At 39.9% G+C, this 26,799-nt stretch overlaps 1 protein-coding gene across 1 annotated transcript in view; it reads right to left on the bottom strand.

Moving 5' to 3' along the window:
• The window catches only part of LOC120521327, a 130,514-nt gene that overhangs the window by 86,140 nt on the left and 17,575 nt on the right, over positions 1–26,799 (bottom strand). Inside the window, exons 4-6 of the mRNA XM_039743029.1 lie at positions 19,370–19,651; positions 3,388–3,492; positions 3,260–3,286 (exon numbers count right to left, since the gene is read on the bottom strand). Of these exons, the coding sequence (XP_039598963.1) occupies positions 3,260–3,286; positions 3,388–3,492; positions 19,370–19,651 (414 nt within the window). The remainder of the gene's footprint in view (positions 1–3,259; positions 3,287–3,387; positions 3,493–19,369; positions 19,652–26,799) is intronic.

Here is a 26,799-nt window from a genome sequence, read left to right as displayed (position 1 = left end):
CATCTTTATTTGAAAACAGCAGTGTCAGATCGGGGCAAGTGTGAACGAGACTGAGAGAATAAAACTGAATTAAAAAAACACTAACCTTTACAAGTACCATACATTTCCAGCGGCTGTTACAGACTCAAATCAAATGTATGTTTTTATTGTATAATAGTAACAATAAGAGCAGCTCACTACTCAAAACGTTTAGTTTGTGACGTGGCAAGGCTCAAACCCACGACCTCTTGATTATGAGTCAGCAGTTCTTACCACTGTACTACCAAAGCAGTCGTAAAAATGTACACTAACCCAAATTCTTTTTCTTCGGTTATAGTCTTGAATAAAAGCTCACTTGTTTTGTTACATTTGTACCTTTTGAGAAACTGCTTATTTGATATTTGGACTTCAGTCTTCACACTTTATACACTTCATGTCTACATTTTGTTGTTAGTACTAAAACATGGAAAATGTTTGTCTTTTAGGTATGTGTTCAACATTTCTTGCTCTTCCTGTCATGCTACACTTACATAGATCTTTGTAGACACCGAACACAAATGAAATACATGTGTTCCAAACAACAATATATTTTTTAGCCTATAGAGCTCTTGGTACCTGACTCCCTGTTAAACAAGACTTGAGCTGGCCGTTTCTGTGGCGGAGGGAGGATGGGATAGCAGGCTGCTTGCTGCTTGGGCTTATCGACACATTTACAACACAAAAGACGCTGACAGAGAGGTGACAGAGACAGAGAGGTGCGAGCGGATTTAAGGTGGGCCGGTTCAACAAGTTTTTTCATTGGCTCTGGTAGTGTTAATGGAGCAGATCCCAGGGGCCTTATGTATAAACAGTGCGTACGCACAAAAATGTTGCGTGCTCCCGTTTCCACGCTCAAATTGCAATGTATAAAAACTAAACTTGGCGTAAAGCCATGCACATTTTCATGGTAGCTCAAACCCTGGCGTACGCAAGTTCTCCGCTCAGTTTTGCAAACTGGTGACACCCAGCGTCAAAGCAGTGCTTTTGCTCCAGTGTGGTTTCCCTTTCTTTTGTAGATCCACATCCCTAACGCGACTTTATAAATAAACTGAAATTAACAGCATATTGTTTATCAGTTTAAGGATTCTGATTGTAATTAACCTGTAACAATATAATGGTCCACGGAATGGCCAAATTGTTCCACATACCATAGCTGCCTTAGTGTTGTTATTCTCAGTGCACCTTCTTCTTCTTCTTTCAGCTGCTCCCGTTAGGGGTTGCCACAGCGGATCATCTTTTTCCATATTACTCTCACAGCACCACTCGGAGTATTTATATCACTGTATCTGAGTGTGAATCACAGCTCTACAGCAGCTGATCAGAAAGATAATTATTGGTACACAGCATCAAGCAGACGCTGCCTCAGCCATGCTGTCTATTGAACTGCTCTCATACGGCAAACGCTTCAGAGCCTTTCATGTATGGAACCTCGCGGTTCAGAAACAAATGCTCCTTGTAGAACGCTTTGTACTTATAATTACGAATACCTCACTGTAAACCTGCGGTACAGTTATAATATTGCACAACCTGAGCCACTTTATAAAGCATGTATTTACATTTGATGACAATATAATTTTTAAGATGAAATGCAGTAAAATATGTTTATTACATTATACAGATAAATGTTAACATCATTTAAATAATCTATATTTTTAATAATTAAATATGTTAGGACACGGTGTTGTAGCGCTCAAGGAGCTGGCGACCCATTCAGGGATTGTTCCTGCCTCACGCTGTATTCTTGCTGGGGCTGGCGCAACACTGGATGGATAGATGGATAGAATAATTAAAAATGTACTACAAAGATATATCAATGTTCCCTAAAAGTTTTGAAAAATCAGCATTCAAAGCTTACAGATGGCTTAATATCTATTCTGATTGTGTGGCGATTGGGAACTCGGTCGTGCACAAACAAAGCAGCATCTTGCGTGAGGCAGGAACAATCTGTGGACAAGGTGCCAGCTCGTCACTATCACTGCTCCACCGTGTTCCCACGTTTAATAACGTGCTTTAACCCCCATCATCATGAAAATGATATCAAGTATACATCTCAGTATTTAAATTATTTAGAGAGCTGTAATGTTACGAATGTAATGGATTCTGTGTCCAGTCGGAGGAAGAGAAAGCCCATTTAAGAACATAGAAGATCAAATACAAAACAAAGCATTTAACATGCTACTTTAGTTATGATAGGATTGAGAAACTAGTAAATTTAACAATTTTAAGATAAAGTTTATGATGTTCTACTTTAATGATAAAATGAACTATGTGATTAAAGTGGAAATTTCAAGATTAAAGTTGACATTTCATGCTTTTTTCCCACTGTGTCCCTATTTTTTTTTCTCTGTACCCTAATAAGCTTTCATACGACACTCAGACAGTGGGCTACGACTTGCCTTTTCACAGCGACTTTGATATCTGACAACTTCTTTTTTATTTTGGCCGCTGTGTGCCTCTGTAAACTTGAGCTTTTGAGCTTCTCAGACACTTTATGTCACTCGATCAACTTCTTTTTATTGTTTATATCACTGTTTAAACCAACAAATAGTATGTTTTTCGTTGCCTCCACTTGGTATTCGCTTAACTTCTATTTCCCTCCGTGCTTTTGCCATTGTCTTTTCACAGCACGCTGAGCTTAAGGGGCTAATTATATTGATTTGCATATTCAGAGAGGCATAATTCTGGCAGGAGTTTGGGAGTGGCAGCAGGCACGTGCACGTGCGTTAATTTTCATGATAACCAGGATTTGTGTAGTGGAAGAACGTAGAAGTTGGCGTACACACAGATGGATGCATCTGGATTTTTTTGTGTATATGAACATTTCCGCACTGTGTTATGCATGAGGCCCTAGGTATGTCTGTTTAGGGGTAAAACAGTGTTTTATGACTTTAAATTGTCAACAGTGTGAATAGTCATATCTGGTGAGTATTCTTCAGGCTTTAAATTAAATGTTACACACACTAAGTTAGGCAGCCTAACCTCTGGGGTTTTCTTCTGAGGTTTGATTATAAAGCACACACAAGTTAAATACCACACAAATACAAATAGCCATAGTTAAACATCTTTCTAAGGGTTTTGTGGGTTGCAGGCATTGACTGGATAAAAATCCAAACTGTTACGCAATGTAAAGATCATTTTGGTCTAATTTTGATCAGAATTTCAGAGACCTTCTGTCAGCTTTTTATGTTTTTTTTAATAAAGACTTTGGAGTAAGTGAAGGATTGCACTGCAGGGTCCTTACCTTTGGATTCATATCTTGCTTTATGTCCTAGAATAAAGAAATACATGAATATTATGAGAATAAATGTTAAATCTGAGGCCTCTTTACATTACCAAAGTAAGACGGTCAGAAGCAGGGCCTGCACGCACCTCTCATTCTCCTCCATTGAAATATCAGTAAAGCCGCCACAGCCACATACAGAAGCAATGATAACCAGAAGACCACCAACCAGCCTGAGACTCCCGGGGAGAAAACTGAAAAAAGAAGGAAAAGATGAGAATGTGGGAGTCAGGAGATGAGTATCTCTGAACATAACTTACACTGTGAAGTGAGATCAGAGTGAGATGAACTAAATACACATGCAGGACACACATGTGGTTTGGACCTTGGCAGGCCCCATGAGCCCTTCAGAATAACAGTAATGCAGAAACCAAAGGAGAGACATAACTGACCTGACTGAGACCACAAAAAGGTTTTGTCTCTGGAGGAGTAGAACCAAGCCCTTAACTGAATGACAAATTAACCTCTATTTATTGAAATGGCTTTGAGTTCCAGAGCTCTAGCTACCTCCTGGGATGAAAGCGAAGAAAGAAGACGGAACTTCCTGTACTGACTCAGGCCAAGGGAGAAGCCACCCATTCTGCAGATCAAGAAAAGTATAGAGAACCAGTCACAACAAAGGAGCCCATGAGCTCTGTCAAGCCTGGTGACTAAGTCTATCTGAGAGTCTTCCACAGAAAATGGAAAGAACTAAGACGTGAAGGTCCTTTGTCCAGACAGAAGGAAGAACTATCTGGTATCATTTGAACCACAGCACCAAAGTACTGAAAACAAACCACGTGAGGGAGCAATACCTGGCTCTGCAGGTTTGACGACTGGAGAACAGAGAACTGATGCTTTGCCTGTCACTAATACTGGAATTCACCCTGTGTCTGGTCCCACTAATACAGGGAAAGGCACTTCTGCCTCTACACAGCAAGGCATTGTTTCTTCTGTCCAAACAAAACTCCCAAACATTGTTTCCCTAAATCTTCAGCTCAACATTTAGCAGTACTGAGAAACAAGCAAAGAACAAAGAAAAGAAATATAGTACAAAAGTCTTAAAAGAGTTGGCCAACTGAGATTAAGAAGGAGAAGAGACATTAATATATGAGAAGAGACTACAAATGACAATGGAATAAAGGAGTTATGGAAAAGTGACTGGTATAAATGAGCCATCTAAACTGACAGACAAAAGACGCTTAAAATACACTACATGTGTGCCAAGGCCAAAGTAGTAAATGTAGTAATCCCCATGACTTACACAGTGAAGGCAAGTGAACAATGGTTTAAGGATATGGAGTTCTGTACTCATCCTATACAGAACCACATGTAGGCTTCGAAAGCATTAGGAGAACAGCTGGACACCACTAGTGATATGACAATGCAGAACAGACAGGTGTTAGACTCAATGCTGGCAGAAAAAGGTGGCGTGTGTCACATGTTTGGAAATTGTAATCTTGTGTTTTCCTACTATGAATTCTGTAGTAAGGATACATGATGAAGCACTCCGGGGTGCACAGTGCTGGTAACCTCTCCCCAGGAGGGGACCCTCAAGGGCAGGGGTGGGCAAACCTTTTGGTTCAGGGGCCACATTGACTTTTAAAATTTGACAGACGGGCCGGGCCAGCACTAGATGCATACATATCAAACTTAAACATAAAAAGGCATTACAGTGTTAATATTCACTTTTAGTGGGAACTGTGTTGTTGATCATCCTTTTTTGCCGGTGCATCGAAGTCTGGTATTAGTTTTGTTGTGGCAATTCTTAGAACAAATCTGAGGTGTTCATCGCTCAACTGGGATCTATGGGGTGCTTTGTTGGTGTTCATCACACTAAAAGTCTGTTCACACACATACGTAGAGCCAAACAACACCAGCATCCTCTGTGCTATCTTCTGGATGTTTGGAAATTGGGCTGTGCTTAATGAAGCATAAAACTCATCCAGTTTGAGAGTTGAACTTCTCCTTTAAGACGGTGACACATTGGAGATCAATCAGTTCTCACTGCGACTCCTGTGGCGCCGTTTCAGGGTCCTGTGTGAAGGGACATGACACCAGCTGAAGTGACTTGTAAATTTTTCCAAAATCAGATAACCGACAGCAGAATTCTCTGTGCAGGTCGTCCAGTGATTTCCTGTATTTTTTCACAAGTCGAGGGGCCTCTTTCAGCGTAGCCAGTATGGAGAAATGAGCGAATGAGTTGTTTGACATTTGCTTTGAGAATAAAGCTAGCTTGGTTTTGAAGGCTCTGACATTTGTGTACGTTTCATGCACAAACTGGTCTTTCCCTTGTAGCTTCACATACAGCTCATTCATGTGTGTCAGTATGTCCACAGCAAATGCTAAATCACAAAGCCAATCTGTGTGTCACTCAGCTCAGGAAGATGGTCAGCTTTCTCAAGTAGCTCCAAAAATGAGATAATCTCCTGTTTGAGCTCCCACACTCGTCAACATACTTTCCCCAAACTTAACCAGCGGACATTGAAGTGGTAAAGCAAGTCCTAGTGATCAGCGTCAATTTCTTCAAGAAACTTAATAACTGACAATGCTGAAGTCCCCTCGCTAGAATAAAGTTAATGAGTTTTATAACTGGCTTCACTACGTAGTCAAGCTGCAATACCAATTTACACAGTGCCTCCTGGTGGATTAGGCAGTGTAAGAAAATGACCTCCTGCTCAGGGGTGTCCTCCTTCACCCTCTGCTGGATTCTTTTGAGCAACCCGGTGTTTTTTCCAGTCAGATTTGGCGACCCATCTGTGGTAAAGTTGGCGAGCGTACTCTAAGGTAGCTTGTGCCTTTTGATGACCCCCAACACGTTGTCATACAAGTCCTCTCCCTGCATTTTCCCCTTTAGGGATTCCATGGCCAAAAACTCCTCTGTTATCTCAAAATTGTCATTAATCTCTCTGATAAAAATTAAAAGCTGAGCGGTGTCCTTTATGTCATTACTTTCGTCCAGTGCCAAGGAATATAATGTCAATGACTCCACTTTTTTGTTTAACTTGCTAGCTAAGTCTTCGTCTGTCTATTAGCTCAACACGGCGAGTCACTGTCCTGCGTGATAAGCTCATTCTTTCAAATTTGTTTTTGCTCTCAGGACACAAGATACCTGCTGTCTCTACCATGCACTCTTTGAGAAACTCCCCTTCGGAGAAAGGCTTGCTGGTCTTTGCTAATTTGAATGGCAGCACATAACTTGCCTTCGTGCTTGATTCTTGGATGGTAGTTTGTCGGATAAAGGTGTTTTGCTGAGCCTGCAAACTAGCTGCCAACCTCTGAGCGGCAGCCGTCCGTTCTTGCGTTGACTGGTTGTTAGCGTAATTAGCATGTTTGGTGGAAAAGTGACGGCTGATGTTGTATTCTTTTAAAACTGCAACAGTTTCTTGGCAAATAAGACATACAGCCTTTGACCGGACTTCAGTGAAAAAGTAATTTGTCCATTCCTTATGAAACACTCGGCACTCACTGTCGACTTTTCTTTTCTTTGGCCCACTCATTTGTTGCAGATGGGTTCAGAGCTGTAGCAGAGTAATAACAGAGAGTAACCCGGGCTCCGCAAACTCAAGTTAATGTATCACTGCGCCTAATGTGCCACCTGCTGGAACGTCAGGCATTACAGGACAAGGTCAAATGAATGCAGTCATAATTATATGATTTGATTTGGGCAATTTTGTACCAATCTTCGGTGGGCCGGATGTGGCCGCGGGCCGTAGTTTGCCCACCCATGCTCTAGGGTGTGCAAATAACCTGAATCATGTTGTCCATAGAAGCATTTTTCTTCAGCCAAAGAACCAAACCAATAAAGAATACATAATTATACAAATAATAAACCTAAACAACTATAAGATAAATGATAACAGCTACATTAACAAAAATGAAGAAAAAACACATAAAAAAGGAATTCTCACAAAGTTAGAATAGTGACCTAGGCTTAGACATGACATTTCTTCTGTTGAGTCTTTTGCAATTGGACCCGTGTATAGACCCTCTCAGCACTCCATTCACCCCCTCACCATGTTTCCCAATGCCTGTCCATCATAGTAGCCTCCACACACTTTGTGTACGCTGCTTTCTCCCAGTTTCATATGGAAGTCACTGGCAATTAATGACAACATCTTGTGAAGGAATGGAGTCCAGGACATCTTGGATGCTATTGAGAAGTCTGCCATTTGATTGTCTGATGCTGCTGATGCTGGTACACACCCAGGTGAGTGAAATGGGTATGTAGGCTTCAAGTATATCCTGTATACTCTCACTCTGCCTGACATTGCATTATAACCTATCATGCAATTAGTTGTCGTATAACTAAGAAAAATTCCCACTCCACATTCATGCTCTGTGCTGCCAGAACACACCTCCAATTTTCTAATTAACGTTTTGAAAAATTTTGTCAAAACACTATTTCTTCTTGCCAGACTTGTTTTTTTTTTCTCTCAGGTTCATCCTTGTCACTGTCCATTTGGTGAATTTAAGCTGGAGACTGTTGGTGCCACAGAGGATTGAGTTGCTGAGTAATTGTTGTAATTCTTACCAACTTTCAAAGTTCAAAATGAGGCCTTGCCTCCAAATTCTAGCCCCAGGCTTCAAATGAGGCTTAGCAATCATAAATAGACCTCATCTTAAAGCTCAGGAAGCTCTTGAACCCATTATCGCCAATAAATACCTGAGGGATGAGCCAGCAGATGAGGACACAACAATCAAAGCAAAGGGCTAGATGCAATAGAGCTCCAGTGTTTTTATTAAAACAAGTCAGAAACAGTGCTCCAAAGTGCGTGTAGCCGCCGAAGTATAAGGTGAGATCGAGCATGGGTAAAATGCGCGGCAAAAGAAAATTCTCAGTTCAAAAGTTTGTTTTAAAAATATTTAGTTAAAGTTAAAAGCAAATAATCCACACAAGAATATTAGAAAAAATAGTTACACACGTAGAATAAAAGGCATAAAAAGGAAAAATGTATCTTCTCTATACTTAGCTTTTCTTGAGAAACTAGTTATTTCACACACTCAAAAGGCCCGTAGGCCGGTTGACACGTAGACACGTGCGCAGGCACGAGCACGGTTTAAAACCGTATGCCCTCTACTCCTTACACATGGCAAGGCTGTCACTAACTGAAGAATAATGTTTACTCAAAGCTGTTAGAAATGGCAAGAATATACCAATACAATTCTACTTATGGGGGTTTTAGGAACCTCCTATAGATTATGCATTGTCATCTAGTAAAATATTTATGAATCTTATAGAACTAGGAAAATGGCTCTTACACATCCGGCCCCTAATTGTTTATGCTAGGACAGAAATCAATTACTTTAACATTACTTACTAAGAGCCTTCACTACTTTACTGTACTTAAATCAAAATTAAAACTTAAGGAACTTAAAGCTTATATTCTACTGTAAAAACACAAACACAATTAAAATTAGGCATGCAAAAAGAAAAAATAATCATTTCAATCATTTGCTGCTTCCTGGAGAAGGCCCAGTTTGTTCACAGGTCTGTCCAGTGTGCTGGTCTTGGTCTGCACACAAACTCTTCTGACTGCCCCTTTGTCATCTGGCATTGTCTTGATGACCTGACCCTTTACCCAGGAGTTTCGGGGTGTAGCATCTTGTAATTACGCCCACAATGACCAATTTCTTTATGAACTTGTTGCATAATGAGAGTAGCAATATGTGAATTCTTCTGAATGATTGCAGGGTATTTTGCCTTTTCTGGCGCAGCTGATTTGCTGAGTCTTCCTCCAACTCTCAATATTCCTTCTTGCAGGACTGGGTCCAGTTTGTAGATTTTACTACCTTTCTTTAAATGTTGATTTTTATGCAAGGCTTTAACATCCTCTGGGTAAGCTTGTAGTTGACTGAGGCGAATAAGTTTGTTTTCTGCTTTAGACAAGTCATCTAGAGACGGTGGCTTTAGCCTCATTGTTGATTTGTATTCCTTCATATGTCCTGTGATTTGTGTTTTTTGTCTTTCTGGGCTGTGTCCAGATTGACTGACTGTATATTGAATTGCCTTTCTCTCTTCTTTCAGACTAAGCACTTCTTTGAATGTAAGTTATTGCTTTCTTTAAATTTAACTATTCTGAGTAATACTCTACAAGTCTTTTTACTGGTTCAGTTTTTTCTTCTACACTTACAAAATTTACTACACACATTTTGATTTCCGGATTGTCGCTAGTAGACAGGTCCACTTCGTCCGGTCTGTTAGGCCATTCATGCTCTGGCTGTAGCAGAAAGTTTGGGCTTTGTATCAAAGTCTTACTTTTGATGACACTTTCTATTGTTGATCCTCTTGATGCCTGATCCGCAGGATTTTGTGTAGATGTGATGTATCGCCATTGCAAGGGTTGTGTGTGCTCTCTTAGTTTTGTAGTGTGCACTTTCATTTGCAATGTACCTTAGTACTGTGGTGCTGTCAGTCCAAAAGATTGACTCCTGCAGGAGAACCTGTAGTTTTTGTTTTAACATTTTGTCCATTTTGACTGCAATCACTGCTGCTGTAAGTTCTAATCTTGGTATAGTGACAGATTTAACTGCTCTTGTAAACTTTCAGTGCAAAATATAGCTGAGCTGCCAGAGTCTTTTAGAGCCGATGTTTCTATGCATTTTCACTCATTTCAGGCTTAACTTCAACTGGAATCGCAGCTAAGACACACTCTTTTCCGGCCCCGGTATCAGTACAAGTCTCTAATAATTCCACAGAAATGTGGGCAGAAGAAATGTTCTCCTGGATGTAATTACTGGATGTAAATGAGAGCATATTTGGCATTTAATCTTTTCTTCACAGTCTTTACTAAGATGTTCTTGTTGAAGGCACTTAAAGCATAAGCCTTTAGATTTCATAGAAGTCAATTTTAGTTTTGTACGTTAATTTCTGAATTTCACTGCATTCGTTAAGATCGTGATTTTCATTGCAAAAAAGACAGACCTTACCACTTGTACGTCCAGCCGTCTCTGCCGTTTCGACTGAGGTGTCTGTATCCCTTTTCTCGTCAGCATCAGAAAAATTTGCAACAAAACTACTTTCTCTCAGGACGCTTTTCAAAGGATACTTCTCTTGATCAATCTTGTCCTTTTCCTTCTCGAAAGTATGGCTTTATGGTGCTGAACCATACATGGGATTCAAAGCTGATGTTATCTGATTGTCCAGAAAGTTCACTGGATCGGCAAGAAGGGCTCATCTGCTCTCTGTACTTTCAATATTCTGAACTTTGCACATTGCCACGGTGCTAGTAGGTCTTGAGGAAGTTTGGAGACTATAGTACGAAAGTTATCCTTACTTTCAAATTGTTGTCCGCTTTGTAAGTTGGGCATAATGTTCGTACAGCCACCTTGAAGGTTTGCATAATCACTCAGACCTTCTCCATCATTTGGCTTTATTTGCGGCAACTCTTTATCTTTTCTCATATAGGCATCGGCTTTCTGTAGCTGGTTTCCATAAAGACTTTCAAGTTTCATTCTGGCTTTTTGATAACCTTCTAACAGTGGCAAGTATTTACAGTTTTTAACAATCTCGTGAGGTGAACCTTTAGTAAACTGTGCCAATAAGTCCAATTTATCTCTCGGGTTCACTATCACTTCATCGATAGTTCAGTCAAATGCTCCAGTAAAATCCACATATTTCAAGGATTCACCATCAAATATTGGGATCTTTCTGTATGGCACTGTTGTGATGTGAGATTTTGCATATAACTTGATAAATGTGTTGTATGTCTTTATAATTTAGGCAAACCAATGTAATTTAGTGTTACTTTGGTGAGAGGTATTCGTGTTTGCCCAATTCACGACTGTCTCTTTGTAATTTTTTTGACAGGATTTGGGGGGATGTGTCTTAAACCAGTTTGATGAGTATTTCTCTGCTAAAGTCTTTCAACCCCCTGCAAGGAAGCCAGGATGTTTAACATATGGTTTTAGGGCAGGAGATAAGATGATCTATTTTACCCATTGGTCTGAGATATGGCTGTCTGGATTGGCTGGAGGGATTGGACAGAAAACCTATAAATTTGCTTGCTCAACCACATTCTCTCTCTCTCTAACCAACATATGATGAAGACCATCACACCATGAACTGACAAGAACAGCACAATGAAGAGCACAGCTCAGCAGCCATATTGAACAGACATGTGGCTAAAAGCTGAGCACCAATGATGCCTTAACTAGAAACATTAAGTAACCACAAGTCTGTGTGCCACCTGAACTACACATCACCATTTTATCAGGGTGTATGGTTGCCAATATTCAAATGTACTTTGCATTTTGTTATTATTTATGAATATTATCAGTAATACATTATTTTATGTGTAACTTAACTCCTGCTTGTCTTTTTACTACATCTAATTGCCTGAGGTTATAGATATAGAAGGGAAGGTGGGAATAAGTTATATAGAATAATATCTTATAAACAGTGATAAGTCTGTGAGATTAGGTATTCTAAGGCTACATATTAATAATACAATAGGGGAAAGTAGAGCAATATATACAGTATATTACTCTACCAAGATAAAACAGGCACATAAGGCACTTGAGTCTTGTACTGTTGTTCTTTCTGTTGATCATAACACTGTTCATAATGCGGTTGTTGAGGAGGTGCTGATGCTTTATTTCGTTGATCGTAAAGAGATTGCTGAGGATTATTTTTACTTTCGTTGCTACGTGGAAAGTCACGAATATTTGGATCTTGTGGCTTTTCATTTCTTACATCTGGTTTCTGAGGAACATTATTAGAGTTTTTTTTTACTTGGACTGTGATTGCGTGTTTTAAGAGCTCTCAAGTTTGCTTCGGATTCTGCGATAGCTGCTTCCAACGCCAATTGATTTCTTTTAGCTTTCAGCTGTGCTTTCAACTGTATTTCCTAAACTTCTCTCTTCCACTGTGTTTCTTCCATTTCTACAGCCTGTAGCCTTTTTTGGTTCTCTGCTTTAGCCAACAGCACAGCGTGTGCTGCCTCTTGAGATCTGATGGCAGTAATTGAAGTAGCCGCTGAATTTGCGCAACTTTTAGTTTTTGCAGAGGTTTGGGAGTCTTTAACTGTAAGAGAAATGTCATCTTTCATTCTGTAATCTCTGACTTGGTTAGCTGAAAAGTCAGGTTTCTGGCCGAGGCTTTTATTTTGGCATACTTCTAAGACCCAAATTATTGCACAGTCCATAAATGTATTAAAAGTTTCCATTTTAGCGTTAAAATTCTTTCGTAACATTTTCCTTGTATCTTTGTTACTCTGGAAGGATAAAAGTTTTTCGCTTAACCTTTTATATTCTATTCTCAGATTGAAGAACTGATTTTTGATAATTAGTCTACTTTTTCGCAGTTAAATTCATTTTGTTGTTAATCCCTTATGATCTTCATCAGACAATATAATTATTTGTATTTGTAATCCATTTCTGATTGAAGTTTAGTTGTCACTGAATTGAACAGCTTTCTGTTGTCTTGGAGATGGTCCTTTGTGACATCATAGTCATTGTGACTTCCACTCACACCACACAGACATTCATTTGGCATATGATATTTATACTGGCTTCCGGATTCAGATGCCATGACGATCCCACAATGCACTGTACTTAAGCTCCTTTATAATTTATACAGTCTCGCAAGGAGCACTTCCAATTCTCAAATATGTCCAACTCCAATCAAAGACAAAGATTAAAGGTACCTTCTTTGCTTTCTTTCGTTGCCATCCAGTTTCAGGCTAGAACACGCAGGTTACTTTCTTTTATAATCCAAGGCAATTTTCAAGCTTTCAATCTTTAAGGCAGGTTTCAATCTTAGGTTGGTTTCAGTCCTAGGCAGGTTTTAAACTTTAGTGTAGCTGCTGAAGTATAAGGCGAGATCAAGCATGGGTAAAATGCATGCGAAAAGAAATCTCTCAGTCCAAAAGCTCATTTTAAAAATATTTAGTGAAAGTTAAAAGCAAATAATCCACACGAGGATAAAAGAAAAAATAGCTACACATGTAGAATAAAAGTAAAAAAAAGGAAAAATGTATCTTCTCTAAACTTAGCTTTTCTTGAGAAACTTTAGTTATTTCTGTACTTAAAAGATCTTTACTTCTTCTTTCTATACTCAAAGGTTCTTAACTTCTTATATACTTAAAGATTCTTAGCTTCATCTTCTGTATGATTTAAATGTAAGGCACAATACTTAAATAAGCACTGTTTTCTTATTGTTATTTCACACACTCAAAAGGCCTGTGGCCCTGTAGACACGTAAACCTTTGTGGAGACACAAGCATGGTTTAAAACCGTATGCCCTCTACTCCTTACACATTGCAAGGCTGTCACTAACTGAAGAATAATGTTTACTCAAAGCTGTTAGAAATGGCAAGAATATACCAATACAATTCTACTTATGGGGGTTTTAGGAACCTCCCATAGATTATGTATTGTCATCTAGTAAATTATTCATGAATCTTATAGAACTAGGAAAATGGCTCTGACAGTGCAGTCATAAAAAAGAAATGTCTGTGGAGGTTAAAAACAATCCAATAAATATTCCTTAAAAACGAGGTTAAAATTACACAGGCAGGAAATTGTCCTTTCAAATTCAGAGCCCTGGTGTCCCTTTATAACTAACATCTCCTCGACTTGTCCTTTTTGGACCTTGCAATATGAGTAGGTCCACCAGCAGGCATAGACGACACTTTTGTCCTGGCCCAGGTCCCCTATGCCTGTCCCACAGCATTCCACGGGGAGTCACTCCACTGCCAAATGGCTCCCACCGCTGCCAACTCAATGGCTCCTCTTAGCAAGAGTACAATCTTGAGTGGGATGGCTGCTTCTGCTGAGTGACCCCTCATCCCCATCCTGAGCGCTGGCCACAAATGCTCATCCCTGGGGCTCCATCTTGTCCACCTGCTTTCTTTCAACATCCACTGCTCTCAGCCTCTTTCTCTCTCGCTTGCTCACTTACTTGCTTGCCTACTTTCTTGGTTGCTTCCCTTTAAGTTCCATTTTCCTTCATTTTTCTTTTTTTAATTCCTTACCGATCTTGTCCTCGCCTGATGTCCCATGTAGGCACAGGTGTGAACTCACCGAACCCTCTAAGGAATTAATGAGGCACTTGCCTGAGGCGCTCACTTGCACATGTCTTCACGATTAGGCAGGCGCCCCCAGCTCGGATAAAGGTACGCGCCCGACTAGAGCCTATCAGCAAGACAAAGGAGCTGATTATGGACTTTATGAGGAAATGGCAGAGATAATACTGCCCTATCAGTATTAACAGCATTCAGGAGGAGAGGGTGGACAGTTTCAGACACCTTGATGTCCATATCACAGTAGATCTGACCTGGTCCAAGCACACTGACAAATCAGTGAAGAAGGCACGACAAAGTATTTACCACCTCAGACACTTCCATTTCAAGCTGCCCTGCCAGATACTAAAGAATTCCTACACATCCACCATTGAAGACATCCTGACAGAAAATATCACTGCCTAAAGCTGGACCACAAGGCTCTGCAGGGACTGGTGTAGTCTGATGAACACCTCACTGGGTGTGCACCCCTACCTTTGAGGACATCTACACCAAGTGATGTTGCACCTACCAAAAAAATGATCAACGATACCAAACAATGGCCTCTACTCTGCTGTGGTCTGATAAACAAAACTGCTGCCTAAAGTGCAGTCCAGGGAGCCTGAGAAAGAGCTTCTGAGTCCATCCACATATTTATCTATTTTTTATTAACACTAGAACACGTCCTGTAAATGTGTTGATAAGCGCAAGCAGCACGCAGCCTGCTGCACCATCCCCCCACTCACCACTGCAGTTCAATTCGCAAAGAAGTTTCCAGCGCTCAGTGTTTATAAGTGCCGGAGCTTTATAGGGTAAAAAAGTACATCATCATTTGGAATACATACATTTCATGCATGTTCAGTGTCATCAACAATCTCTGTAAAAACATTATTAACAAAGAAATGTTTTTAATGTTTTAGTAATAATTGACAAAATGTACACATGAAGTGTATACTGTGTGGAGCCTAAAGTCCAAATATCAAATAAACACTTTCACAAAAGGTACAAATATAACAGAACAAGTGCACTTTTATTCAAGAATTTAACCGAAGAAAGCAAGTTACAGTAGGTGGTTGATACGACAGCTTGCGTGGTGCAATGTTAAGAACTGCTACCTTCCAATCAGGAGGTCACGGTTTCGATATCAGCTGCTTCCCACATTTACCATTTTCAGTAGTGAGCTGCTCTTCTTGCTAATATTATACAATAAAAACATACGTTTGATTTGCGTCTGTAAAATTATAGTACTTGTCAAAGTTTTTTTTTTTTCAGTTTTTATTCTCTCAGTCACGTTCAAGCTCCCATACCCCCTACACCCCCCGATCTGACGCCATTTTCAGATAAAGACGTGGTATAACAAACAAACTTGTTTTGTTACACCTCCTCTTTATTTGAAAACCTGTCAGATCTTGTGCGCAAACGAGACTGGGACTGGGAAAACTGTGGACGTGGATGTGAGTGGTGTGCGTGACTGAGAATGACTGTGGATGTGAAATTTTTTTATTCATTTTTAGTCTTGAGTGTTCCTGATCACGCTGAATTAGTATGTGCCTTATGGTCCATGATGTCAAAGCCGCACTGACAAAAAAAGAGAGACTAAGGTATACAGTATATGACATTTGGAATAATTCATTTTATGACCTGTATTGTAAATTTCAGAAAACATTGTTGCACTAATGCAACATTATATTCATTTGCATACCTTCATGCAGTTGTAGTCATGATGTGACTACGTTTTTTTTTTCTTTCGATCTTGCCACATGGTGCTGTATGGTGGCGTTTTCTTTTGTTCTCCAGGAGATGCAGAAGACAGAATATTACAGAGAGGTCACTTCAGCGCTATATACAATCATCAGATTCAAATGTTAACAGTTCACACACACACACACCCAAGAACTGTCCTTCCTACATTTACATGTGTATAAGGTGTAAAGTCCAAATATGGAATAAACACTTTCACAAAAGGTACAAGTATAACAAAACAAGTGCACATTTATTCAAGAATATAACCGAAAAAAAAAGAAAGTAGGTTACGGTAGGCGGTTGATACGACAGCTTGCGTGGCACCATACGAAGAACTGCTGCCTTCCAAACAAGAGGTTCTGGGTTTGATGCTGGCAGCTTCTCAAGTTTACCATTTTGAGTAGTGAGCTGCTCTTATTGTTAATACTAGCAAAATACCCGCGCTTCACAGCGGAGAAGAAGTATGTTAAAGAAGTTATGAAAAAGAAAAGGAAACATTTTAAAAATAACATAACATGATTGTCAATGTAAATGTTTTGTCACTGTTATGAGTGTTGCTGTCATATACATATATATACACACACACACATATAAACATATATACATATAAACATATCTACATATACACATATCTACACATACACATCTACATATATATATACAAATATCAACATATATACACACATACATATACATACATACATACATACATACAGATAAATATACATATATATATACACACATCCATATATATATATACTGTGGTCCCCGGCCGGGACGCCCAGGAGGACCAGAGGAGGGCTTGTGCCTTCTCCAGACCGCAAGGGGGCGTCCATCCTGGTTATGTTGGGGGCCTCGGGTAAAGGGCTTGGAAGCCCAGCCCTGTAGGGACCCGTGGCCACCGCCAGGCGGCACCCCGATGCCGGTATATCCCGTGTGGTCCCCAGTCGGGGCTGGAGCCCGGCTGGGACGCCCAGGAGGACCAGAGGATGGCTTGTGCCTCCTCCAGACCGAGAGGGGGCATCCGTCCTGGTTATGCTGGAGGCCTCGGGTAGAGGGCTTGAAAGCCCAGCCCTGTAGGGACCCGTGGCCACCGCCAGGCGGCGCCCCAGTGCTTCATTATCCCGGGGGAAGACGACAGGGGACACCCAGACGGCTTCCGGGTGCGCAGCCGGCACTTCCGCCACACAGGGGTGTGTCCGCGGGAGATTGCCGGGAAGCAGCTGGAGCCCATCCGGATTCCTATATAAGGGGCCGCCTCCCTCCAGTCATTAGCGGAAGTCGGGTGGAAGAGGACGGAGCTGGAGTGAGGACTGGAGGCGGCCAGGAGAAAGAGGCACAGGACTGTGTGGCCTGGACATTGGGGGAATCGGTGCTCGAAGCACTGGGGTTTGTGAGTGCACTAATTGTAAATATTGTACAAATAAACGTGTGTTGGGTGGAACTATGTTGTCCGTCTGTGTGTGTCCGGGCCAGCGTTCACAATACACATACATACATACATACACACATATATATATATATATCTATACTAATAAAAGGCAAAGCCCTCACTGACTGACTGACTCACTCACTGACTCACTGACTCACTCACTGACTCACACACTCATCACTAATTCTCCAACTTCCCGTGCAGGTAGAAGGCTGAAATTTGGCAGGCTTATTCCTTACAGTTCACTTACAAAAGTTAAGCAGGTTTCATTTCGAAATTCTACGCGTAATGGTCATAACGATGAGCTCGAAAGCCTTGGGGGTGGAGTTTCGTGTGACATCATCACGCCTCCCACGTAATCACGCAATACGTAGAAAACCAGGAAGAGCTCCAAAAAGCACTGAAGAAAACATGCATTATATAATTGAGAAGACAGCGAAACAATAAGAAGCGAGCGAGTGACATATACAACCATATTCATGAGTGCTGCTACTTCGGAAACAAAGCACGATGTAAACCTAAACTTTAAATTAAGTTCATAGACAGGCTGCCACTGGCATTTGTAATTTAGTGCCTGCCCATATAAGGCCATCCATCAGTGGCAATCCAATAGAAACACTGCCGCTAAATATTCACGGGTGAAGGACTGTACTTTTGCAGAGGAAGATGAGATGGTCAGGGTGGTGTTTGGCACAAACTCAGCGATACTGCGAGAGAAAGTTTTAAGTGCCGGGACTTCGGTAACATTAAATACAGCCGTGGACATAGCACGACATGGCACCAACACAGCTGGGAACCTTCGATGCATGTACACCGAGCGGCTCACGTGAACTGACGCAGTGCACAGACAAAAAGCAACAGCTCCAAAGAGCGCTGAACAAAAACCGAATTACACAATTGAAAAGGCAGCAAAAAAATATGAAGGGTGTGATACATACAAGCATATTCATAAGTGCAGCTACTGCGGAAACAAAGCACACGGTGGAAAAAGTCAATGTCCCGCTAAAGCAGTGTTTCTCAAATAGTGGGGCGGGCCCCCCTGGGGGGGCGCATGGCTCCGTCAAGGGGGGCGCGTTTGACCTTGGGGAACATGCTTTTTTATTTTTCTATTTTGATTTTTTTTACTGTTCTAGAATAAAGTGCAATACCACTCCACTACTCCATATTTCTTTCTTTTTTTATTCTCTTATACGTTAATAAGGATACAGTGTTATGCAGAGGTTCGGGATGGGATAGCAGGCTACTTGCTACTTGGGCTTATCGACACATTTACAAGACAAAAAGGCGCTGCCGGAGAGGTGCAAATGGATTTAAGCTGGGCCAGATTTACAAGTTTTGTCGTAGGCTCTAGTAATTCTAGTATTAATTATATATTTTATCATAATAATATAATTAGTAGTATTGTTGATATTTAATGTTTTTGTTAATATTTTTAAAAAGTGGTCTATTATTATATTTCTGTTATTGCCTGTTTTTTTCTACTTTAAGGCACAGTCACTGCAGTTGAACAACTTGGCCTTTCACTCCATATTGTTCTGTTTTTATAAATTGTATGTGACAAAAAAAATTTGATTTGATTTTAATTCTGCTTTTTTTGCATCAATGTAAACTGTTCAGAAATTGGTTGTATTTATGAAGGTCAGTAAGTCGGTCATTCTCAATCCCGCTTAACTCATTTCAGAGTTGTGGTATCCTGAAGCCAACCTCAGCACCTCTGGACACAAGCAGGAAATAGTTCTGGGTGAAGCAGAAGTTCCTCACAAGTCCCTCTAATTCACACACTCAGTCATATTGAGGGAATATGAAGTTACCATTCAACCTTAAACATGAAATTCAGATGATAAGACAACCTTCTGGAAGTCACAGCAGTTCACAGTTAGTGACATGAGGAGGCCATAAACTCAGAGTACTCACCGTAGACGGTAAGGCCCGAATGCCAGTCAGGCTTTGGCACTTTATTTCTCATGAGACAGGAGAACACGTTGAACTCCTGCTTGATAGGGATGAAGCTACTGACTCTAAGAAATCCCTCATTGTCCCACTCTTCAGTGATACTGGACTCAGACGTCTTGTCCACTCCATTCATGCCCCTCCAGGTCACGTCTGGTGTGGTGCCCCACTTGTCAGACGTGCACTCCAATCTGATCTGCTGGTTCTCTGGAGAGCTCATGGAAATGGAGGGCTGACCACCTAAAGCTATCAAGACATAAGAAAGCAAACAATGAGGGGTGCAGAGGAAAAGACAACATGGAAGTCTAATGTGAAAGTATATAAGAAATAAACTGTTATTAAGAAAACACACAGTGTTTAATTATTGGAATCAGTACTTAAGTGAGGCATTGGAGACCACCAAAGTGCATAAAGTAAAAAAGTCATGAATAGCAGGTTTATTATGTAAAGGATGGGTGTCCAATGTTTTTGGTCTAGTTAGCCAAAATGAATTTATCAATAGGAGCTGTTGTTTTTTATGATTGTAACCCCACCTCATCCTGGGATCTTCAAGCTGCCCATGGTGTCTCCACCACACTCTGGTTCACACTTATTTTTATTATTTACTCTGGGTGTAACCACACCAGTCATCTTTCATTAGTAGACGTGTGGTAGTATTAACACTACTTTCTTCTAATGAAAGTGTAACTGACCTTTTCATGTCTATCTCACAATCACCAGAAAGAAAATAAAACCAAATAAAACAATTGAAACTGCACTGCACATCTGAGATTTTCAGCAGGTACTAAATGGGTCACCCAAAGACACTGCATGCTTGTCAGAGACCTCCTCTTAGGAGGCACCACAATTCATATCATGGAGACTCCATTCATTCTTTCTCTGAGATTACAGATTTGATCTGTGAATGAGTGTTGGGTTGGTGTTTCAGATTCAGATCTTTTGGTGATGACCAATAGCTTTCCAGATCCTGAGTCAATTCTAAGTCTTAGTGTTTTGATTCCCGGTTATTCTTGGTTGAGTTCTCTGGTTTTTAACAGTAATCCACAGTCATTTAGAAACCTGTTTGTTCTTGTTTCTACCTCAAAGCCACACCCACCTCTCTTCAAAGAGGACATCTAGGAGTTAAAAGACAGGTAGAGAAGAGCATGTTATCAGTCCTTAAACATGTGCAAATCATTATCACCTGGATGAAGGTCTCTCTGATCAATGCAGTACACTAATATTAAACCAGCCATAAAGACTCTAAAACATCTGTTAATGACAAAGCAAATGTTGCACTTTTTATTTCCTTGTAAACTGGACAACCCCTGAAATGGTCCTTCAAACATAAGAAATTTGACAAATGAGAGGAGACCTTCAGTCCATCTGTCACTCGTTTATTGAGCTAATAGCTGAGCTGTCCCAATATCTCATCAAGATCCTTCTTAAAGGTTAGTAGGTTTTCTGTTTCAACTCCCTGTCACAGTAGTTTGTTTAAAGAAGTGCTTCCTGGCTTCAGTCCTAAATGCACTTCCCCTTAATGTCCTCGAGTATATGATTCACCCTTAAATTGAATTCTAGTTGGATCTGCTTTATCAAGGCCTTTGAGGATTTTGAAGACCTGGATGAGGTCCACACACAGTGTCTGATGCTCAGACTAAACAAAATAAATTCACCAAGTCAGAGTAGGACATGCTCTTAATTCCCAGAAGGCAAGTGGTTTCTCTCCTCTGCACATGTTGACAAGAATTGCACACAGAACTCTAGATGTGGTCTCCCTAGTGCATTATATATGCTGAGCATAACATCCCTTAATTTATATTTAATAGTTTTTATGATAAAAGCTTACATTTAATTTGTCTTTTTATTCGCTTCTGGGCATTGCTTGGATGATGAAAATGCTGTGTAAACATAAGCCCCAAAATCCTTTTCAGAGGTCACATCCTGTAGTTCATTGTCTAACATCTTATAATTAATGTTCCTATTAATATTGCTGTTGTGAGGTACAAAATCTGTAGATTTTTGTCTAGATTTTCATTATATTTTGCTCAAGAAAACACTGGATGAACTTACAAACAGGACACATCAAAGCATATCCTCTTCCTAATTGTACCTCACTTTTCAACATTCAAAAAGAGCTAGACATGGCGATGCCTCAGGCTATCAATTACTTTATACTATGAGAAAGGATGGGCATCTAGGACAACAAGTTGCTAAATGGGCTTACAACCTGGGAAAGGAAAGACATGCTAGTAGGTACTAAGCGACATCATAAAGTTTTATTGTTTGGGAAAACAGATGAGTGAATTTATTCATCATATTGACAGCCAACCAATCAGGTGCATGTAGCAATCACATTTTGTGGACCCCCTTCCCCATGGTAGAATTTTATAATAAAATGCCTCATCTAAAGAACGACATCAGGAAGAAGAGACGAAGAAGAGGAGAACAGAATGACGTCAGAGGGGGATGAGAGTGATGTCAGAAGAGGGCGCCAGCAGCGTGCAGCCATTTCCATCTGATCCTCAGAAAAGCATCTAATGAACAACTACAAGCACTCAATCAACGCCGCCCTGAGACTTTCATCCTTGTCATCTTTTAACTTTTTGTAAGCTTTTTATAAAAGACTATATATAACCAGACTTTGCTATCCACATTTTCTTTTTTGCTTTTCTGTACTGATATTATTATTTATGTAATAAATACTACACTGCTTTTAACTTTCTATACTTTGTCTTCATATCTAGACTGATTGAAGTAATAAGGTAAATTGCTTTGAGCACCTGGAGCAGTACAGAAGTGTCATATGATCCAGACTGTGAGGTTTATCAAGTTGTGGGCAAAGAGCACTGACCAGTAATGAACAGTGTGTTAAAGTAAATCATTCACTGGTTGATAAATGACCTATAGCTAGGGATGTTCTCTATTTCAAACTGTTCTCTATACAGCCTCCAGTTAATCCAAAATGCAGCTGCAAGAATTATTACAAGAACAAGAAAATATGAACACATAACTCCAGTTCTTAAATCTTTACACTGCCTCCTGGTTAAATTTAGGGCAGATTTCAAAATCCTCCTTTTAAGATATAAAGCATTAAATGGCCAAGGTCCGGCTTACTTATCTGAACTTATCATAACTTACAAACCTGAGCACACATTAAGATCTCAAGATGCCGGTCTGCTTAGGATTCCAAGGATTAATAAAATAACAGTGGGAGGTCGAGCTTTTAGTTACAGGGGACACCTAAACTGTGGAGTGGTCTGCCTGCTACTATAAGAGATGCCCCCTCGGTCTCAGCCTTTAAATCCCGGCTGAAGACTCACTACTTCAGTTTAGCACACCCTGACTAGAGCTGCTGATTAACTGTACAGACTGCATCTCTGTTGTTAGTCATTAGCACTTAAACATAAGTAACATGATAATTATATTTGAATACTAACCTTCACCTATTCTGTTTCTGTTCTCGGTACTCAAATGTGGCACTTGGTGCCACGGCCCATCTGCCAAGTTGTTCTGCCTGCCTAAGGTAAAGTCATCCCTGATGGAGGATCGCAGGAATCATGGGAAAGAGGGGTCCTTTCATCGGATTGGCTGGCCCAGCACTGTTTCAGCCATGGAATGGCCAAATAAGGGAGGCAGCTTGATGGATGCGGTCTCCAGGACTCTAAAAATATCCAAATCTTATTATATGATATCACCGACTGTTAAATTCTGCTCCGTGCTTCTAAAATTTTTATTTTTATACTGTATTGAGGATTTGTTCTGTTTTGTGTATTGTATTGTATTGACCCCCTTCGTTTGACACCCACTGCATGCCCAACGTACCTACGTCTCTCTTTGAACTGCCTTTCCCGAGGTTTCTGCCATTTTTCCCTACAAGGTTTTTTTGGGAGTTTTTCCTTGTCTTCTTAGAGAGTCAACGCTGGGGGGCTGTCAAGAGGCAGGGCCTGTTAAAGCCCATTGCGGCACTTCCTGTGTGATTTTGGGCTATACAAAAATAAACTGCATTGTATTGTAAATGTATGTTGAGTCTTTGTATGTTTGAATATGTTTTTGGAGACCAAAGGTAATATCAGGTCTGAGATATATCTAAGACATTGTATGTGTTCAAGCCTATGATAAATAAATCTCTTGGAGTACCAGGGAGGGCGGACTGTGCAGGTGTTATTCATATGGTACTTGTTTGTGTTAAAGTGCTGTGAATAACGTGCTGTGTGTACGTCTGTCACATAGTAGTGTTGTGATTAGGGTCTGTGTGTCTGCGTATATCTATGTATGTACAGTATTTGTTAACCTTAAAGTGTGACGAGTACACTTACCCTTAAAGAAAATAGGTAAAGGGTAAGTAGAGGGAAATACCACAATAATACATTTGCCCACATGGAGCATTTTGCACTTTTCTACATTAAACTGTCTTCTAAGTGTCCTCCCTGTTCTGAAGCTTGTCCAAGTCTTCTTTGAATTATTGGCTTTTTAAAAGTCAGGTTAATTTTTTCATATGCTTTGCCTGCATCAAATATTCTGATTGCCTGTTCAAAAAATCTAAAAGATTGATTTGTCAGGACCTTCCTCTCATTAGCCCATACCAGTTGTTACTTAGCATTTTTAGGTACTTTCTCATTTATTTCTTATTATAGTTTTCATAATTTTGCATGACACAAAAGTGACACTTACTGATCTGTAATAATCAGATCCACTTTGTATCCCTTGTTGAAGATTGGAGTCACATTTTCCAGTCTTTCCAGTTTTCAGGTGTTTCTCCTTTCTCAAGTGACTGATGAAATCTGCCTGACAAGGATTTAAAGATGATGTCTTTCATTTCTTTTAGTGCAATTGGTAAAATCCCATCAGGTTCAGACGTACTGTATTATTAGTCTTCAGCATATTGTGGGCTTGAAGCACATCTGACTCTTCTGTTTTCATATCTATTAACTCAGAGTTTGTTTCTACTTCTTCATTCCAGTTGTTTCTTCCTTTATAAATATTTGTGTGAGTCATTTGTTCATTTCATTTGCTATTTTCTTCTCATTTTCAATTATTTCTCTTTTGTTGTTCCAGAGGTTTCCAAAATTCTCTTTTATCATTTTTTACTCAAGTTGTACTCAAAACTTTTGCTTGGTGTTCATTTTGGCTTCTAGTGTGACCATTTGAACCTTGTTTGTTATTCCTTGAAGTCAGAACTATTTGGCTGTTCATTAAGTTTCTTGTCTAATGATCTTTTTAGGTTTTCTTTTTTAATAATATCCTTATTTATATATTTTGGACAGTTTTCTAGTGTTTTATCATTTTATTGGTCATTGTAATAAACTTATTTTTAGCCTGGATCAGAAGGTCTCTGAAGTAACACCACCTCTCATTTGTACTGTAGTGGCTGAGTTTTTGCTTTCTCATTCCGAGTTTCCTAGATCCTTACTCATCCTCATGAAGTCTGCATTCCTCAGACTGGAAGTCTTCATTTAGGTAAACATTTGTGTGTGAAGATGATCTCAATGTTGTCATCACTGTTTCTTTAAGTTTTTATAACTTCTATTCTTGTTACTCTGTCTTTATTGTTCAAAAAGATGAGATCTGGACAGGCGTCATCACGTGTTGAACTTTAAACCAACTGGGTGAGAAAATAGTCATCTGCCATCAGTGCCACTTTGGTTTCCTCTTTTATATTTATGAATGAGGCTTCCCAACAAATGTTTGGAATGTTCAAGTCCCTGCATGATCACTATGTCCTCCTTATATCACATATGTCTTATTTGATTAAATAATATGCTATTGCCTGAAATATCAGAATTTGTCAGCCTGTAGCAAACTCCATTAACCAGGGGCCTCAATAATAAACGGTGCATAAGCACAAAAGTCCTGCATATGCCTGTTTTCATGCTCACATCGCTATGTATAACAACAAAACTTGGCGCAAAGCCACACACATTTTCGTGCCAGGTCAATCCCTGGTGTCTGCAAGTTTTCCACTCAGTTTTGCAAACTGGTAGCACCCAGTGTCAAAGCAGTGCTACCGTTCCTGTGTGGTTTACCTTTATTTTTTAGATTCACATCCCTGATGAGGCTTTATCAAATATCCTGAAATTAACCATATATCGTTTTTTAGTTCAAGGCATCTGATTGTAATCAACCTGTAACCATATAATGATACACAGAATGGCAAAGCTATTTCAAATAACACAGCTGCTTTAGTGTTGTTACTCTCAGTGCACCAGTCAGAGTATTTTAACCCACAGTATCTGAGTGTCTGTGTCTGTGTCAGAAGCAGTGAGAAATATCAGGATACAGCATCTAGCATACATTGCCTCAGCCATGCACAGAGTCTATTTGAACTTCTCTCATGCAGTATGGCAAACGCTTCAGAGCCTTTCCTGTATGGACCCCGTGGTTCACAAACAGTTTCATCCCAAGAGCTCTAAATGCACTCAATCAGTCCATCAAGTGCTCCTTGTAGAACTGTTGGTACTTAGAATTACAATTACCTCACTGTAAACTTGCATATTGCATATTTTTCAGTTTGTATCCTATTATTATTGTTGTTGTTATTTTATCGTTTTATAGGAAAATAAATTTATGGAAGATTTGCATATTGAATCTCATTGTATTATACAATAACAATAAAGGAATTCCACTCAATCCAATAGAAGAGAGCACATATTTACAGATGATGACGACTGGCTTCTAAGTTGATTTAGATTTCTAGGCGCCATCTTCTTGGAGCCCTTGATATCATTTATTAGATGAAATGCAGTAAAGTATATATATTACATTATACTGATACATTTTTAACGTCATTTAAATAATGTGTATTGTTAATGATGAAATATGTGAGGACTCGGTGGGCAGCGGTAGCGATGAGCTGGCTCCCTGTTCAGGGATTGTTCCTGCCTTGCGCTGTATGCTTGCTGGGAAAGGCATGACCCTGGATGGAGAGATGGATGGAATAATTAAACATGTACAATGAATATATTTCAAAGTTCCTTAAAAGTTTTGAAGAATCAGCATTCTAAGCTTACAGATGACTTGGCATTTATTAAAGAGATGATTCTGTGTCGATTGGTTGCATGGAGAAAGAAAAGGAAGGACAGGAATCAGGGGTAGGTATTTGAAAGAGACAGTACTGCTGCAACAAATGATTTCATCGAAGGTCACGCACGGCGCAACAAGCATCTTGTAGGAGGCAGGAACAACTTCTAGACAGGGCTCCAGCTTGCCGCTACCACTGCGCCACCATGTCCTTATGTTTAATACATGCTTTAATTCCTATCATTATGAAAATGTTATGAAATGTACATCTTAGTACAGGTAAAATTCAACAACAAACTGTAAGGGACTTAAAAAATATTTCATTTGTAATGAAAATTTCATAGTAATTAGATTCTGTATTTAATGTTATAGTGCTTTCTTTAACTTGCATCCAG

The sequence above is a fragment of the Polypterus senegalus genome, chromosome 2 (genome assembly GCF_016835505.1).
Source record: "Polypterus senegalus isolate Bchr_013 chromosome 2, ASM1683550v1, whole genome shotgun sequence".
Taxonomy (NCBI): domain Eukaryota; kingdom Metazoa; phylum Chordata; class Cladistia; order Polypteriformes; family Polypteridae; genus Polypterus; species Polypterus senegalus.
The sequence above is the reverse complement of the archived record's forward strand: the minus strand, read 5'-3'. Positions and strand labels throughout refer to the sequence as shown.